Source organism: Polyergus mexicanus, unplaced genomic scaffold (genome assembly GCF_030449975.1).
Source record: "Polyergus mexicanus isolate NDT 795.1 unplaced genomic scaffold, iyPolMexi1.0 SCAF_11, whole genome shotgun sequence".
Lineage (NCBI taxonomy): Eukaryota > Metazoa > Arthropoda > Insecta > Hymenoptera > Formicidae > Polyergus > Polyergus mexicanus.
The window spans coordinates 3170610-3188178 of NW_027223331.1; the positions used below are offsets into that span (position 1 = coordinate 3170610).

The 17569-nt window shown below is 38.3% G+C and overlaps 1 protein-coding gene across 2 annotated transcripts in view; it reads right to left on the minus strand.

Annotated features, from left to right (window-relative positions):
• Positions 1–17569, minus strand: part of Tmtc2 (Transmembrane O-mannosyltransferase targeting cadherins 2) — a 202017-nt gene that overhangs the window by 61462 nt on the left and 122986 nt on the right. For both annotated transcript variants that reach the window (XM_070303804.1, XM_070303805.1), the window contains exon 5: positions 13642–13756. In XM_070303804.1, the coding sequence (XP_070159905.1) occupies positions 13642–13756 (115 nt within the window). The remainder of the gene's footprint in view (positions 1–13641; positions 13757–17569) is intronic.

Below are 17569 nucleotides of genomic sequence, written 5' to 3' on the forward strand. Positions count from 1 at the left end.
GAGAGAGAATGCGCGCGGGGGGATGTGGGAAGATGTGAAAGACAGATGCAAACGGTTTCGCGAATGCGAATAGCTTGATGAATAAATCTACATGGTTTGCGCTTTATAAGTAGATTAAAATGGAGGGTGCATATATTATTATAATCATTTGAAAGAGATGTTTGGACTCTGTCACGAAATTAATTATTTAATACTTTTTTTAGATAATGTACTTTTATCATTTTTTATATACTATTTTTATCCACAATATATTTCTGTCAACAGGTCGAAAAAGTTTAGATTGTAAAAATTTACTATTATTTTCAACAGCTTGTAACTTTGATTCAGGGTATTAATTTTATCGATTTAATTGATTCTAAATTGATCAAATAATCTATAATTTTGAGACATCTTATATGGGAGTAATACATCATTTGTAAAATCGGAAAGGAGGAAATAGAGATAGACTGATTAGCTGGAGAGACAGCGTAATAGAGTGAAACGGACGAAAGAGAGGAGGATGTGGAAATGGAAAGAGAGGGATTTATATGACGGGGTGATGGAAGCTGGGTTACACGCGGAGAGCGGAAGAGGGGGATGCTCTACGGTAACGGCTGCATAGCCGTTGCGTATATTATTGAGCGCTGTAACAACGAACGGGAGGAGGCGCGATATTCCGTACGTATGGAGACTGGCCATACGCGATGCCTCATCGCCGATCCGCAGGGAACATACGAAAGATACATACACGCGAAGGTCGATATTTAGGGGGCAGCCGGGAATTATAATCGTACTTTAATCGGATGTATCTGCTGCGAACGGCCGCGATTGCGCGCGATCAAACGACCTGGGCAATTGCAAAACGCGTTCCGCTCTCGTATCGGAAGATTCGTTACGGTTTATCGTGAATATCATAGCTACATAAGCCGCGTACTCTCTGCGTATAATATAATTAGAATATGCGTTGAAATACTGAAACAATATCGTATTGTGGAAGATTAATTCGATCGTGTTGCGCAATATGAGACTGATACAAACTGCAAAATTTTTAACACAAAATCTATATCACACGGAAAAAATATGATATTACGGATGTTATTTAATCCGTTAAATAATAATACGTCTATTTATACGTAAATTTTCATCGAATATACTATTTGCAGATTGGTATGCTTTATCAATAGAGAACGCGAGTAGTACCAACTGCGTTTGATCGGGCGTAAACGCACGGTTCTTCCACCAAGAATGCACGCAGCATTGCGCAATTTAGCGAGTAAAAGGAAATTACAGACGCGTTCTAGGCTGGAGATAGCCGGGAGGAGATAGCAGATATATTATAGAGAACACAGGAAAAGTGGTTACCGCTTGGTCAGTCTTGATTGTATCAGGGAGAGAAAGGGAAGTCGATCAGCAAGGTCACCTATATATCCGATAAGAGAGACACGCGTCACTTGATATACCTATTACTCGGTCAATCGGCTTGCAGGAGAAACTGCGTAGGACGATATAACAAGACATGTTCATCGACCAAATTGTCACGAACGTTTACTGTGCGGTGTTATTTCGGTCGCGAGTCAAATAAATCGCTGGCGAGTATATCGGGGAATGCATTAAGTTCTATCTCGCGCAATTTGATGTCCCGTTAGTGCGAGCATTCGCCCGCTGGATATCGACGATCTCATCCTATCTCCAAGCCCTCGTGCTTTTTCACGGTCAGAAAAAGGCAATTTGCGTTTTTCGACAGTGTCGAAATCAGAATAATGAAATCAGAAATTTGTGCAAATGTCGTTCACGGATTTCACGGTTTATTTTGGCGACAAGAGAGCGATCAGCTGTTTTATGATAGGTATTTGTTAGTATTGTGTATTTAGAATATATTTAAAAATGTTCTTTCTACAAATATATTGTATTATGCATATATTTACGTTCAAGAAAAAGCTTTGTAATAGATTTTACAAACAGTAGATCTTGTCTAGTATAATAGATCTTTTAAAATTTATCATTATCTCACAAGCTTCAACAGACATTAAACAATTTGATCGCGTCACAAATTTCCATTAAATCCACAAATCGTAATGGGTAATCAGTTCTCTTTCGATTACATACAATTTCACGTATCGAGAAAGATAATAAATCCGTCGTGCAGCCTCTTGTCGTAAATTCTCGCCGCTGTTGGAAATTCGTTGTACAAAAGAGTTTGGACGGACACGACGTGAACGCGGGGAGAATCTTGTCTATAGAATTTTGAAGGCTTTCGAGAAATATTATGATCTTCGAGAGGGATCGTTCCGTGCGTGCGTGATTCCCCGGAGTGCCATCAGACGAACTCTCGAAAAGTTTCGTGCTGGGATCTGGCAGGAGGTCCTTACGCGCCCGGCACCATCATCTCTCACTCTCACGCGTGCGCGAGTTCTCTCGTATCTGGACTATCACCTCCTTCTCTCCAGCCCCCTTCTTTACTCTTACTTTTAGATTTATTTTTATGTATCTTCTTCTCTCTGCATTCGAGGTAGCGCCAAGGGATCGGATACTATCAGTACGACTGAGAAACAGTGGATACGTATCGTTGTGTATTATTCATTGCTCAGTCGATCCTGAGGGATGTCGGAGTTCCAATAAGTGCTACCTCCGCGTTATTCTTCCCCCTTTCCGCCATCCCGTATTTGAGAATTCACGTGCCCCACGGCATCGTAGTTTATGCGCCTTCGTCTCTCTTTATCCACTCCCGCTGTCTTGCCCCGTCATCCCAAGGCTTGACGTCGTTATCGCTCTATATTATTGTCAAAAATTCAGCGTCTTTTTCAGAACGTCATTTCACTCGCATAACGCCCGTATGAATTTGTTAAATCTTCTTATTTGTTAATTATCTTACTTTAATGATGTTTTTCTTATAATAAGATGCTGATTATGTGAGACGATGTGAATAGAAAATGGCACGATGTGGCATAAAATAAAAACTTTAAAAAAGTTTTTAATTTTCTTCATAAAAAATTAAATATAAAAAATTGTCGATGGAAAAAATATCCAATATTTTATATAATTTACAATTACATATTTTACTATACGTAAAATATAAATGTAACATAAATAAGTTAAAGCTAAAAATAATTAAAATGATTAAGTATTATAAATGACGCTATCAACTTATATTACATAAGTTAATATTATCGTTATCGCAATGGAACAATATCCTAAAATTATTTATTGATCCAACGATAGCGATTATCGAATATATCGCGAAATTGTGATTGCCGAAAGGTTTAAGCATCACTTATATTCTCCTTTGTTCTCATAATTACCGGCTAATTATTAGAAATTCATTAGTAAATGCTCTGTAAAATGTAAATTATTTGATAAATCGTTTAAAGCTTATTAATTCGCGCCAGAGTAAAAAATCACGCCCTTTCCCGGCGTCGCTACGAAGGGCCCTTATTACACTTTTGATTTCACCCACTCAAACCAATATCTACGCTCGTGTATGTACCCACCAAGTAAAAGAGTCTCGACCCTTTCCTGGCTTGAAGTAGCCCTTGCTACAGCCAACGAGCACGCTGTCGTTTGCCGACTAATTAATTCATGAACTCGGTTTACCTTGATGAACCTGCAGAGCTACGCTTCAAGATGGTAGATGAAGATAATTCCAGGACAGTTCGTGTCTTGTCGCTTTTAAGGTCTCTAAACGATCCTCTCACGTTTGTTTTCTCTCTCTTTCTGTCCTTCTCTCTCTCTCTTTATATTTCTCCTGTTCCCCTTTTGCCGTAACTCACACAACTCCGCTTGCGTCTTCTTCCCTACCTCTAGCAATGTATTCGTCTCGGTATACATTACAGCGAACACGGCGCGAGTGTCTTGCGTTTACATTGGACTGAGATTAAACCAAGTTTTCAGCTCGATAAATTCTCAACTTAACGGATTAATGTATCAAACTATCGCGAACGAACTGCGAGATGAACTCGAATATTTCTCCTGGAATATTATCTCGGATCTTTGACTTGCGATCCATCTCGCGATTTTTCATACATGATAAAAAGTCAATATCGCGTTATAACATGCATCTGCAACGATCCAGTGTGACGTGATTGATTCTTCCTTCAATGATACTAATAATAGTTGTATATTTCGAAAAAAATATTCGAAAAAAAACGTGTTACGATTTGTGCAATAGATGATGTTTGTATCATCTGAGTGTTATTGTTTATCCTGTCCATTTTGTTTAGCATTAATCAATCGTGTTCGTTAATAGAGAATATAACGACGTCGAAAACGTGTCTCGACGAAATTCCATTGCACTTGTCTCTGGTCCGATCATTAATCCGCTTCATTGACTCGTAAGTCGCATTGTTTCCTGATCTTCCTGGGACGTTCTCGGGAGTGGCTTTCGTTTCTGCGGTCGAGCTCGAGATCCCCGGAAGAGAAGGGCTCTTTCGACGATGTCTTCTTATCCCGTACCTTCGCCGATCTCTCGACGTCAATACTTGTTCCAAAGTTGAAACGCCAAGTGACCTCAGCGGTCGCTTAATCGGTCAAAGACGCAACGAGAACTACGCCCTACGGCTATGTGCTCTTCCGCGTTGCAGTCACGAAGAAAAATCGTTCGGTCCGCTCCGACGATTCTCCCTGCCCGTTTCGAAGTCAATAAAGCCGACAGAACTACAGAACTTTCCTGATCAAAGATATTGGAACGCGGCCGCCTCTCCAAAGATACGTTTTCTCTCAATTTGTACTAACAGACGAGTCTTTCTGTTCGCGATTTTGATGGCCTTCCGATCTGATGGGACCGAAGAAAGCTCTGAGAAAGTCGATATGCAGCTTCGTATATATGCATGGAAAAAATTTTGCAATGCTATAAATTTTTTATCTTCAAATATATATATCTTTTTTTAACGTAGCTTACGTTTTATTCGATTGTGGGGGAAATAATGATTATTTCATTATTTCGTAAATAAATCAAGTCTTGTATAATCGCTGTATATTCATATATATTAGCGATATAAAATCATTTCTTTGTAAAATTATATTATGGAAATCTACGTTCTTTCTTTTTTATATAGTTTTCGAATGATATTTAGTCAAGATTTATTCAGCTTGCTATGTGCTACGTATATAGTAAAAATTTCCTCAAGCTGTCCTCTCTCCACGATATATCTCGAGCTCATCGATATTCCGGACAGTTTCTGAGCGTTTTCTTCAGTCACGAAGCCTCGAAGACGTGAACATTGCTTCACCGCAGGATTCCTAACACGACGCGAAACTTGATATTCGTGCATAATTGTCGCTAGTATGCGATATGTCGGGCGCGCGATAATTGCCCGCGTGCAACTAAGTTTATGCGACTTTGATACATGTCTCTTCGTCATATTCAGCGGCGTAGTGTCGGAGAACTGACGGGTAAATGGGTTTTGCCTGTATTCGCGCATTCAGCCGGTCTTTACGACCGACAAATGTAAACGCACGGATAAAACCGTCACGCGTCTTTATAATCCGCAAGAAAATATGTCATTCCGGAAAAGCTTAAAACTCGCTAAGTTAACCATGCAGTTATCTCAGCTAAGCTTCGTACGATGGAGGAAAGAACACTAAAATTGACATCGTAGACTTCCCCAAAAGATAACAGAACCAAAAGTCGTAACAGGAGCGCGTCTAAAAAAAAAAGGACGTCCGAAACTCGCCTATAAAATTGTCTCATGGTTCCTTAAATTTTTAAAATTTTCTTTAGACATTTAAAATTTTTGTTCGACTAAGCTTCTCTTGATGGTTTTTCTTTCGTGCCCTGATGAAACGATGGAGAGGATAGTCGGGTTTACGACTCGGCTGTATCGCTAACGAGGTAGTATCTGATAACACAGACAGGAGAGCCTGAGATAATACCTCTGTACCAACCGCTGGCACGAGCTGTTAAAGTTTAGGTAGGTAGTTCAGAGCGGTAAAGGCATGGTCTCGCGTGCATGCCAAGCGAGGAGACAAGAGTGCACGATGCATCTCGACCTCGACATTCTCCGTAAAACGTACGAGGATGAGTTTGTGTCCTTCGATGTACCTAATGAGCTTACGCGTTACAGTGGTCATGTTAAGAGCTGACAACGGCGTGATAGAAACGTTAATTAAGAGACACGAAGATGTAACAGGAGTTCACAGTTGCTAAACTTTACGTTTTGTTAAATACAATCTTACATTTAAAATCGCACAAAAATTAGAAATTTTTTATATTTGGCTTAAAATATTTTTTTTTATAATTAAAAATATCAGAAAGTATTGTATAACAACGTGTTTGCGCTTTTTGTACGCACGCAATCATATTATTTTTAATATCTATATGAAAAGACCAAAGATCATTAATATTTAAATAAAGACAATAAAAGCGCGCGTGAGCAGAATATGTCTATGAATTTTTCGCCAAGGACTGTAAGATCGCCAATTCTTTGATGCATTTTCATCAACTACTTTCATCATAGTCAAACTGAAACAAGTATTCATTTTTCAGCGAGTAGATTGCGGATCCTTTTGTACATTTCCAACGACAATGCTTTCTTTGACAATCAAACGAGGGAAGCGAACATCGCTACCCTGTCCAATACACCGCTCATAATTCCGTATACTTGAACGAACAATCCGTCTCTCGCAACGTGATTCTCGTCTCGCACGAGAGGCGCATTAAATTCTCTTCGTTAGGATTAAGCACGTGGTAAAGATCGTAATTCGCGAAAAGCAACGCGGTGGAAGAGAGAAACGCGTACCCGTCAACGCTGACCGCACAAATGGACGATGCTTGCCTTCGCGCACGCTGTTGCATCTTCTGAAGAGCCGGCTCGGACCCTGTAGGCCTGTATGCAAATGCGAGCGAGGGTGCACAATCAAAGCTCCGTCGAGACGATACATATTCAAGCGGCCGGCGCGGACAAACACCGTCTCGAATACGGTTTAAGGCTGATTCACGCTTAGCGATACGTCAGCATTCTCGGTAATGAGAATCTAATATCATAATTCACAATAGGATCATCACCGACATTGATTCAGATTGATCAGTCTCACAAAATATTCTTTAACAAAAATAAAACATTGGACGCGCGGTTAAATAACTTATCTACTGAATATTCTCTAAATTCTTTTAACAGAAAAATTTACATCTTCTCTCTACGAATTGGAATGACATTCTCTAATGAATTTAAACGGAATACACAACCGAATATTGTTTTGTATATACATAATTCACACTTCATAGCGATTACTGTAAATAAATTCCAGCATTATATTTTTATTAAAGAATGTTTTATGCATTGGCGTTTATATCAATATCGGCGAGAAAAAGTTTCTACCGCTGTTGTTATCTATTATTATATCGTGATAATTCGTGCTGCAAGCGATTCGTTTGTCGGTCAATACAAATGCTATTAATACATTTCTATCAAAGAGCGCAAATCAGCCTTTATACAACCGAGGAACGCACGTAGTAACAAGGCCGAAAGCCGTTGAAACGGGCAAACCGGAGGAGGTGGAGGAGGACGAGAGGAGATCGTGCGAATGGTCGGTTGCAGGTGCCTATAGCCTGTATACATCAACAGGACAACAGATTCCAGGAGGTCTACGGCGGATGCGCACGCGGTCTCGTACATGACCGACAAGGATGAAGCCCATCAATTTCCCATTCAATTCGCTGGACCCGTCTTCCGCACCCTCGCGTCCACCTATCATCGTCTTGCAATTCGCATAACGATTCATTCAATTTTAAACAAATTGAGTAATATTTCATTAACAAAATCCCTTTTCGGTTTACGCTTTACATTCAACTATGCCGTCACTTCGCGTTGCATTACATAACAATAATGTTTAGGATTAACTCGAACGATATGAAAGTAGATACATCGCGCGCGGTAAGACAGAGAGAACAAGATGATTTGCAAAGAATTTACCAGAAAAATATCTATTGTCCTCAAGAATGAAAAAAAAAAAGAGCGATAAAGATCAATCATAAGATCTACTTTAAGAAAGCAAACAGCCACGATTGGATTTTCTTATGTAGACGCGAAAATATGAAATTATGATAGTAACGACACATTCTTTATAACTTTCTGGCTGTATTATAGACAGTTTAATTTCACGTGTATAAAATTCTTATCAAATATAAGCAATAAATTTTTTAAAAAACTATCGATTCAGATCCAAATAAAGTAAATTTTTGATTCGAAATAATGATCCGATTAGATAGCATTTCTGAGATTATTGGTCTGAAAATATTCAAGATACTTATTGATTTTCTTAACCCAACGACAACTTTTCAATTGAAAAGAAAGCTTTTCCCATAGTAAAACCTGTTGCATAGCGATATTTTGACCGGTCAAAGGATTTTGAAGTCTGTCTATAATGTTCTCGATATAAGTTGATATGACAATAACCCGGATTATTCTCAGCATCGTACTACAATGCTTCTAAAATCTAACATCTGGCAAAAAGATTCCGATATACCATTTAAAACTTTGTTGGATTTCGAGTTGATTTTAATATTTTTGTTACAATTAGAAATCATATTGCAGTCATATAAAAGAAGGTGTGTTTTAATTATAGCGAGAATATTATTTTTTTCTCATTTAATATAGAAAAAATGCAACGTTAACACGTTACCACAAATGTATAAAATATTTTCTTACACTATTCACGTAATTTCTTAGGCAAATATAAATTTTATAGAACGTTAAATCGATTAATAGCTGCAATTATTTAACATTTACACTCTGTTCCATTTTTTTTTTTTTTTAAATTGGAGCGTCGATGAAGTTCGTCGAACCGATGTGATCCTTTTTAATTTTGCATGCTTCTATTGTGATCCGATCTAGAAATCGGTCCATTATCGAGATGATACACCGATTCTGCTGTGTATCAGCTGCATTACAGTGCAACGTTATGTGCAAAGAGGTTTAATGCGTATGGTCTCGCTAGGCAGCTAAATGACACGTCCCAATTTTCGCTTATTTTCGATACGGTTTTACATTTGACGAGAGTTTGGGAATTACGATACAAATCCATTTTGCAGCATCACAATATTACGGCGACTAACACAAAATTATAATTATTGATCTATTGTAGCTACGTACGAGCGATGTGAACAGAATATGTTCGAGGACACACGCGTCCATGTTTCGTGACAGCGAATATCATCGCAGAGCTTTATCCACAGACCTGCAAATTCCGCGCCGACATAACACTCCTCTTATGATCGTGAATTTATAATGTTCGCTTTGTGTCGCGCTATTCCACCGTACATTTTTGGACGGTAGAGCAAATTTGCGGAACAATCCAGTCGCTATGCGAAATAGCGATATATGTTAATAATTAAACAGCCATACACATTTTAGGCAACATAATACGTAATTATTTGTGCATAAAATTTTCAATCGTTTTCTTTAAATCGTAGAGAAAACGGTAAAGTAGTTATATTGTGCAACAAGCTCTTTCGTAAATCGTTTTGTTTCTGAAAACGAAGAAAATATAATTTATATCATCCAACGGCCCAGTTACAATCACGGTATCGAAAAACAATGCACCGCGGAATGTCCTATTTTAACGGCGTTTATTGTCTCTGCCAGAAAGTGACAGCGCAGCGAGACGAAATTAGCGAGCTCTTCCAAGCGCGTCTTTGACTCACAATTCTGATTAAAATAATCACTTGAGTTAATTTTGAATTAATCTCCGGATTCAGGCTTGCGAGATTCCGTATCTCCGCGATCCGTTTTCTCCTTCGCTCGCGACGATTCGTATAGAAAGCCTCCTCACCTGTCTACGCGATGACGCATTCAACGGGCTCTTTGACGCGGTTCCACCTTTCTCTCTTTCCCTCTCTCTCTCTCTCTCTCTCTCTGATGCATCCGCATCCTCGTGCCATTTTACACGTCAATGCACCGTATAACTGCGCATGCTTACCTGGTACGGCGACGAGGCGCCCCGAGTGTCGCGACGACGACAATTAAGCCTCGAGAGAGTGAGACAGAGAGAGAGGGAGAGGAAGAACCCCCTTTGACGCGGTGTCAATTCCCACCTCGAATCAACCGATTCCATTTTCCGCTGAACGACCGCCGGGAATCAACTTCCCGTTTCGCAGCAAAGTGAGCTAATTTGGTTAGCCATTTTAGCGGCAGAGAGCATCTTAGATGATTGCTATATGGAATTATTATCGTAATTATTGCTAACGATGACTGCAGAACTTAGATAGTTTAATTTAATTTCTGCGACTAGTTTTTGTACTACTTAATACCATCCGCATTAAACGTTTACCTCGTTCACTTTATGACGCGCCTAATAAGAAAAACAATTTACTTGTGTCGCAGTAAAAAGTATCAGTAGATAAATGGCGTTTCATATTCGCACAAGATTGAGAGAAATCATGGCTTTTCACTACAATTACTAATTATCCTCATCTTATTTGCCCGCTGCTCCGTGCAGACTCAGTTTTTTTAGTCCAGTTTTTCGCGCGCATCATCAAACCGCCACGTTGTGATAACAATGGGGTATCGAGAGGAGAGAGATGGCTAATTAAGTACCATCTACCGACAAGAGTAACAGAGTAATACATAATTACAATGTATTCTTCGGATACCTGCTCGGGGAGAGTTTTTTTGCTCCCTCATGGTTTCCCTAACACGCGGCGATGACTAATCAATTTTCCATTCACCGGCAGCCGCTGATGGATGACTTACGATCACGCCGGGGTTTTAATAAATCAACATCCGTCGTCGCTACTCGGGATGAAGGGGTGAGAGAGGGGAAGGTCTGTCATCAGTCTTCTTAGAAGTTGACCTAGGTAAAGGAGAGACGCACGGTAGGCGCAAAATCGCCCGTCGCTATCTCGTTGCCATGACGTGAACAAGCGCGCTCGTCGATGTCGAGCATGTCGCGAAAATCGATCTATCGCCGGAACTGAGATCGACGTTGAAGAAAGTGCGGTTTATCCGGTCGGTCGAAAAGTTTTCTTCGATACGCGAGAGTAACGGAAAAATCAAACTACAATTCGAAGAGATGTAGGGCAATGTATATAATATATATTATATATAAAGAACAATATAAGTAAAAGAGAGAAGATTTAATATATCAGAGAAAATCATGAAGCACGAAGTGGACTTTATATTTCCTTTATAGCATCCAGGTTGTAATATCCTGCGATATATCTGATCTGCTCGTAAATTTCCGCGGAAGAAAGTAAAACGACCGGAGGGGAAAACGCGAAGAGCACGAGAGCGATATACGTCGCTTTCTTATTAACCGTCTTTTTCTTCCGAGGATGATGACGGAGAGACGTAAACGGAAATTTCCCGGGCTATTGATTCGTATCGATAACGTATGTCGGATGATAATTGCGCACCGTACATCATCAGGAAGGATAATAATCGAAAAGTGATCAAGCGACTCGTCATTCTTTTTGTAGCTCGATCATGAATAGAACAGAGAGAAAACATTCAAGTAACGAAGGACATATTTAAGATTGTAATTTTTCTTTCGAAAATATAGTAAAATGTTTTCTACAAATCCTCATCGAATTACAACAATATTTTATAATCACCGACTTGATTTTCAATATCTAATCGCAGATCGATAATATGACGTATTATCGCGCTTCATTTCACTCTAAAAATTGATCCTGGAGGTATTATCGTCAGTGCCACGAAAAGGGACAAACGTCGGGTGTGGCTTATCTGAACGGACGAGCGGTTTCACCGGAATTTGCTTGTAACCGCTTGTAGCGTCAGTGTGTGCTGGTTCAGCATGTTGAAGTCGTGTGTATAGTAATTATTTAACGAAGTAAATACGATTTCACATACACGCAGATATGTTTCATAAATATTTTTAACTTGTCCCAGTTAAAATTATAATAAATAATTGTAAAATAATACAAGTATTATCAGAGAGAGAGAGAGAGAGAGAGAGAGAGAGAGAGAGAGAGAGAGAGAGAGAGAGAGAGAGAGAGAGAGAGAGAGAGAGAGAGAGAGAGAGAGCAAATCGTCTCAAATATTTTTATCAAAGTTCAATATAATATATATATTCATGAATCATATAGCAAAAATAAAAGTAAAAAAGATAGGATATCACATGTCACATAAGATTCACTGCTGAAATTAAATCACTATTTCAAGAAAGACTTATGTGATGCTTTAAGAATAGTCGTAAGTAAGAATAGCCGCGAACGTAATACCAGTACTACTAGAATTTTAAATTACTTTTTTTCAAAAAAAAAAGATTTTTCTTTATATCCACAACACTGACACTGACAGATTTATTTGAATAAATAATGTATACGGAATTTTCTGCTCCATACACTGACCTAATTCCGTTTATCTCGTTTTATTATCTTTATGCGCACCTTTTTATATTAAGCACGTTTAAAATCTTTTCACATTAGATCCATTTCAGATTTATTTTACATTTATTACATCAAATATTTATAACATACTGTTTTAATTTTAAATGTATCTCAAAAGCACTCTCATCGCGTTTAAATGGACGTTATTTTATATTATATTTATTCTGTTTTAAAATTATTTCATTATCGATAGCGTTAACTTGACTCTCTCTATACTGTTTCTCGCACTGAATAATCTGAAGAAATTTTTATATAATTTCAATAAACTAAAAGCGATGTTCACACATATATCAAGATATAATAATTACTTCGAAATTATTCCGTGCTCTAAAATTATTTCACCTCTGACCACTAATTTTGCTATCGATTAATACACCATCTTTTATCGATCGTTCGATTCAATCGGCAGGAGGACCGTACTAAGATGTCTATAGTAGATACATAATGGGGCAAGTACGTGGCGCGTAGTACGTGCTTATCAGAAGCGCGCAGAGGGATGCTCAGGATAGACAGGCTTATCGACTCAATGGCTTGACAGGCTGCCGTGTCCTTTCTCACCTTTAGTAGATAAAGCGTCGAAAGATGATGAGCGCCGATCGAAGGACCCAAGGGATTTTCAATCTCTCTCGGAACTGTGCTCGGTAAGCTCTATACGAAGTCGTTGATGCGTCGTGGAAAAAGATTGGAAGAGAAATATAGACCGATATTACATACTTAAGAAGCTCGTGGCCATTCCTCGATATGGTTGCAGTAGTAAACAGAGGGTCTCGTTGGGTTTCCCCTTTTCCAAACGAGCGAACAAATATATTCCGTATCACGATAGATAGAAAAAATCGGGGAAAAATTAGTAGATCAAATATGGGGATTGCCTGGTAATCTTCTTACCAGTATTCGCACGTATTCATTGATAGTGGGCCAAAATCAAACGATTACTGCTGTTTACAAAAAAGAGAGAGATTTTTAACAAAGGTTTTAAAACCCTAAAGAAAAGCGGCAAATCTATATGTTAAAAATAATTACTTTAATTTTGAGTTATTTAATTATTATTAAAGATCTCGTAGACCTTCATCCTTAGAAATATTTAACGATATCTTAAAGGTATATTTTACATAGAGAGATATTTTACATAAAAATATGTTTTCCCTCTAGTAAGAATTTTTTTTAGGAGCTTTAAAAAATCATTCAAAGCTCGAAATATCCAACGCGTTATTTTACTTTTAATTTGTTATTCTCGTATTTGTCAGGTACATGTTTGACATGTCACAAATGTCCTTTTATAAAAAATATAAATGAGAGAATTAGAATGTAATATTACTTACAGGTTGTAGTGCACGTCTGCCATATTTGGTCGATAGCGAAGAGCTTGGACGAACGCTTCCTCCGCTTCGGCTATTCGACCCTGTTCGCTGAGAATGCTCCCCAAATTACCATAAGCTAGAAACAGCCAAAAAAAAAAAAAAAATATTTCACTAAATATTTAACTTCATTTTTAATCGAATATTATAAAAGATTTCGAATCAATATGATCTATAGGTACAATCGTATAATAAATGAATATAAACATATCGATAAGTTTGAAGAAGTTTGAAGGATAGAGCAATAAAAAAAATGATTGTAAAATTATATATAATTTATATAAAAAATAATGCTGGCGAGTATCAAAGGTAATTATTAACGGATGGCACGATATACAGGTGCGAAATACGTCTTATGTTTTCAGCGTTAATTATTATCCTAGCGGCAATTACTTGAGAATTATCACGATCAAGATACGCCCGCCCATCATTTCTCTGCTTACGTGCTCGCTCTAGTACACGGCTTGTAGTTGAATATTCAACTCGTTAAATGATCAGTAGGAAGTGCCCCGGGAACATAGTTACATGCTGCGCGCACGCACACCGCGCTTTATATACATCACTTTCCAGATATAAAGGCTAATATTTTCGTCGTTATTCCACTTTCAGTGCTATTACGGGATATTTGAGGTGCAGTTTGCACATAATAATTCGACCTACTTGAGTGATACTAATTCTGATAAATCCAAAGTGCATAAAGTAAAATCATTTTAAATCAGAATTATCTACATAACGAACGCATTGAGCACATATCATTAATAGAGCAATTTATTGTATAATTTTTTTTTAAAATGTACTATTTTTAATAATTAATCTATATACTTTTCTCTCGTTTCGCGCGATTGTTTTAAATCGTAAATACATTTCCAGAAATATTTTCTTGAAAATATTGATTGGAATAGATTGACAGAAATGTCCAAATATCTCTCTTTTAATCTCTTTCATTGACATGGTTTCGCGAATGCGCCTAATCGTGATTGACATATCGCGCCACGCGATCAGTGGAAATCGCAGTTAGCTGAGGAAAACGATGCTAAAGCGTGCGCCGATGCCGCTATACGCGCGTTAAATCAACGAGTGGACGTCAACCCGATGGTGAGAGTGACTCCGTAAGCTCGATGGAGGAAAGGGGACGATACGTGCAACAGCTACCGAGTGCCGGTTGTTGAACAGGAAGGATGCGAAGGGTCGTGCGGGAAAGGCACACGGATATGTCCGACGAATAAGCGCGCGCGACCTGAACCAACAAAATGTAAATTTATTTCTCGTAGCGGAGCAGCCTGTTAACACGGTAACACGCGATTTCTGTCGGCGCAATTAAAACGCGTTGTGACGTCGCCGTTGGCGCCGGTAGTAGCGCGTCGGCGTCGTGTCGGCGTCAGCTCGCGTGACCGCTAACTCGCTTCCACCGCATCGCTTCTATCCGCTTTTCCTCGCTCGGCGTTTCTCCTTCCTCTCCGTTCCTCTCTTTGCGAGGATATTTAAAAAAATGGATAACGGGAGATTGGATGTGTGTTCGGAAATGGAAAGCATTCTGGGAGAAAGGGCGAGATTATTGTGCTCTCTCGCGAAAGCGCCTGGCAAATACCGGGCGCGGAGAAATAAGGCGGGAGCTGTTATTTTAAAAAACGCGGGTATGTGCGGATAAGAAAAAGGGAAAAAGAGAGAGAGAGAGAGAGAGAGAAGAGTGTAAGCTTTTTGGATCAAAGCTTGATAAACACGCTTGACAGATTTCTTTTTTATATCAGAATTTTCTTCTTTAAAATTCTAACGAGAGAAATCTATTATTTCTATATATATATATATATATACATTACAGTTATTATAAATAATTCTAATGATTAGTATAGTCTAGACTTCTATTCAAACATTTCACTTAAACATTAGACTGAATAGGATAAAAGCTGACAGCGCAAAGTTTGACTTTAAAATCCTCCATTGATCGAACAAACGTGCATAAATAATATAAAAGTTAGGGTAAGATAATCTTAAAATAATGTAATGCGATCGATGATGTGGAACAGATGCGCAGTGCTGATGTGCGGCGCAATTAATACGAACTACTGTCCGGTAGATTAAATCGTGCAATCAATCGTTAGATTATCATGAAAGTAAATGGAGCGGATAAAGTGTAAAAAGTGGCAAAGACGGATGGCGTTTCAAGAGAAAACCTATGTAAAGGAAGAATCGAATAACTTATATCGTCGATGCTCCATATGTATCGAGTTTAAAAACCAAATATTCATCTGTCTTTCCTTTGTCAATCTATCCTTAAAAATAGAAATAAGTATTCCTTCGCGATTCTAAGATAAATTCTTAATATAAACATGATAGAAAAATGTCACAAACATCACCTTCAATAAACTGAGTATGTAATCGACAATAATCGTAGCAGAGAGAAATATTAATATACGACAGAAATTCGCTACGTTTCTGATAATAAACTCGCTTCTGATAATATACTGCTAAAATGCTTTATATAGAAACAAAAGAAAAATTCTTGCCAGCGAAAGGAAAGCCAGTTGGAGCAGTTACGCGGGGTTGTAAGCTAAAATAATTACGAAAAGGTATACCGTGGAGGATAAGTGCCGTATGAAAGTGGATAAAAGGTGAAAAAGGGTACAGACGGATTAGAAGGACGCATTAAAGAGAGAATTCCCTTCCGACAGATGAGGAGAAACGAGAAACTCGCATATGCTTTTAACGCGCGTGCATGCATACTGGCGTATGCTTATAAGACGTTTCTGTCAGATAGATTAAAAATATGAAAAATATGTAGAAAGAGCAAGGAAACGAGAAAGAAAGAGAACTGATAATTTTTTCAGTGCAATAAGCAATCATATGAAAGAATCTAAAATTGTTTCAGTATTTATGTAGTTAATCAATATTGAAAATTAAAATCGCATTATATATTTTTGCAATTTTTATTTTAAGACAAAAAACATTAAATTTCTTTCTATAAAATCTATATATGTAGTAAAAATTTCGATATATTTATATTGCTATAAATATTTCATTTTCTACATACATATGTCTCATGTGAACAATATAATTTTATAAAATCACTTAAAGAAAAGCTTCCATCAAAATTTTCTTTTAATCTTACCATCATAAATAAATTCTAAAATTTCTTGCATATATAGATATAACCGCGAGTTAAAATATACGTTCATTGTCATTAGAATACACAAGACCCGAGAAGTTAAAGAGAGAGTCATCCGAGGATAGGAGAAGAAGAGAAACACGATGTAGTAGAAACAGTCAGAGTAGGGTCAGACGGGGCCTTCGTTGCATGCCATGTATTCATCTTCTCAGCGATTTTATGAACACGGTAGGCGCATAGTTGCCTGTGTCGAGGTGCAAGATGAACAAACGGGATAGTGTCACACAGAAATACACACACGCGCCGGTGGCACAATGGCCCCGCCGTTATAACGAGGAAACAGGCGGCGTGTGATATCCGTCGGTCCTATCAACTGGCAGGGGAAATTTCATTTTTGCGTGGCCGTATATTTCGTCGCGGCGACGCACCTATCGGACCTCGATCAACGCGCAATGGCTTTTTATTATTAACGCGCGCGCAGCGTTTCTATTATCTTTATGTCTTTAATCCGCCCGGCGAATAGGTGGTAACGCACGGCGGACATATCGGTTGTTCTTCTTCCTTTTTACGCCCCTCGCGTATAAAGAGAGAGGTATACATTCTCATAAATACTGCATGCATTTAAGAACTTGTGATCGACGATGGAACGGACGCAGCTGATAAAAATGTCATCGGTGACGATGACACTTTGCGAGATACCGAATCCACCTCATGCGTGAGATTGCATATAGTCGTTGAAAAAAATATATTATTCAGTGAAAAGCGTTCGAGTTTTTTTTTTAAGTAACT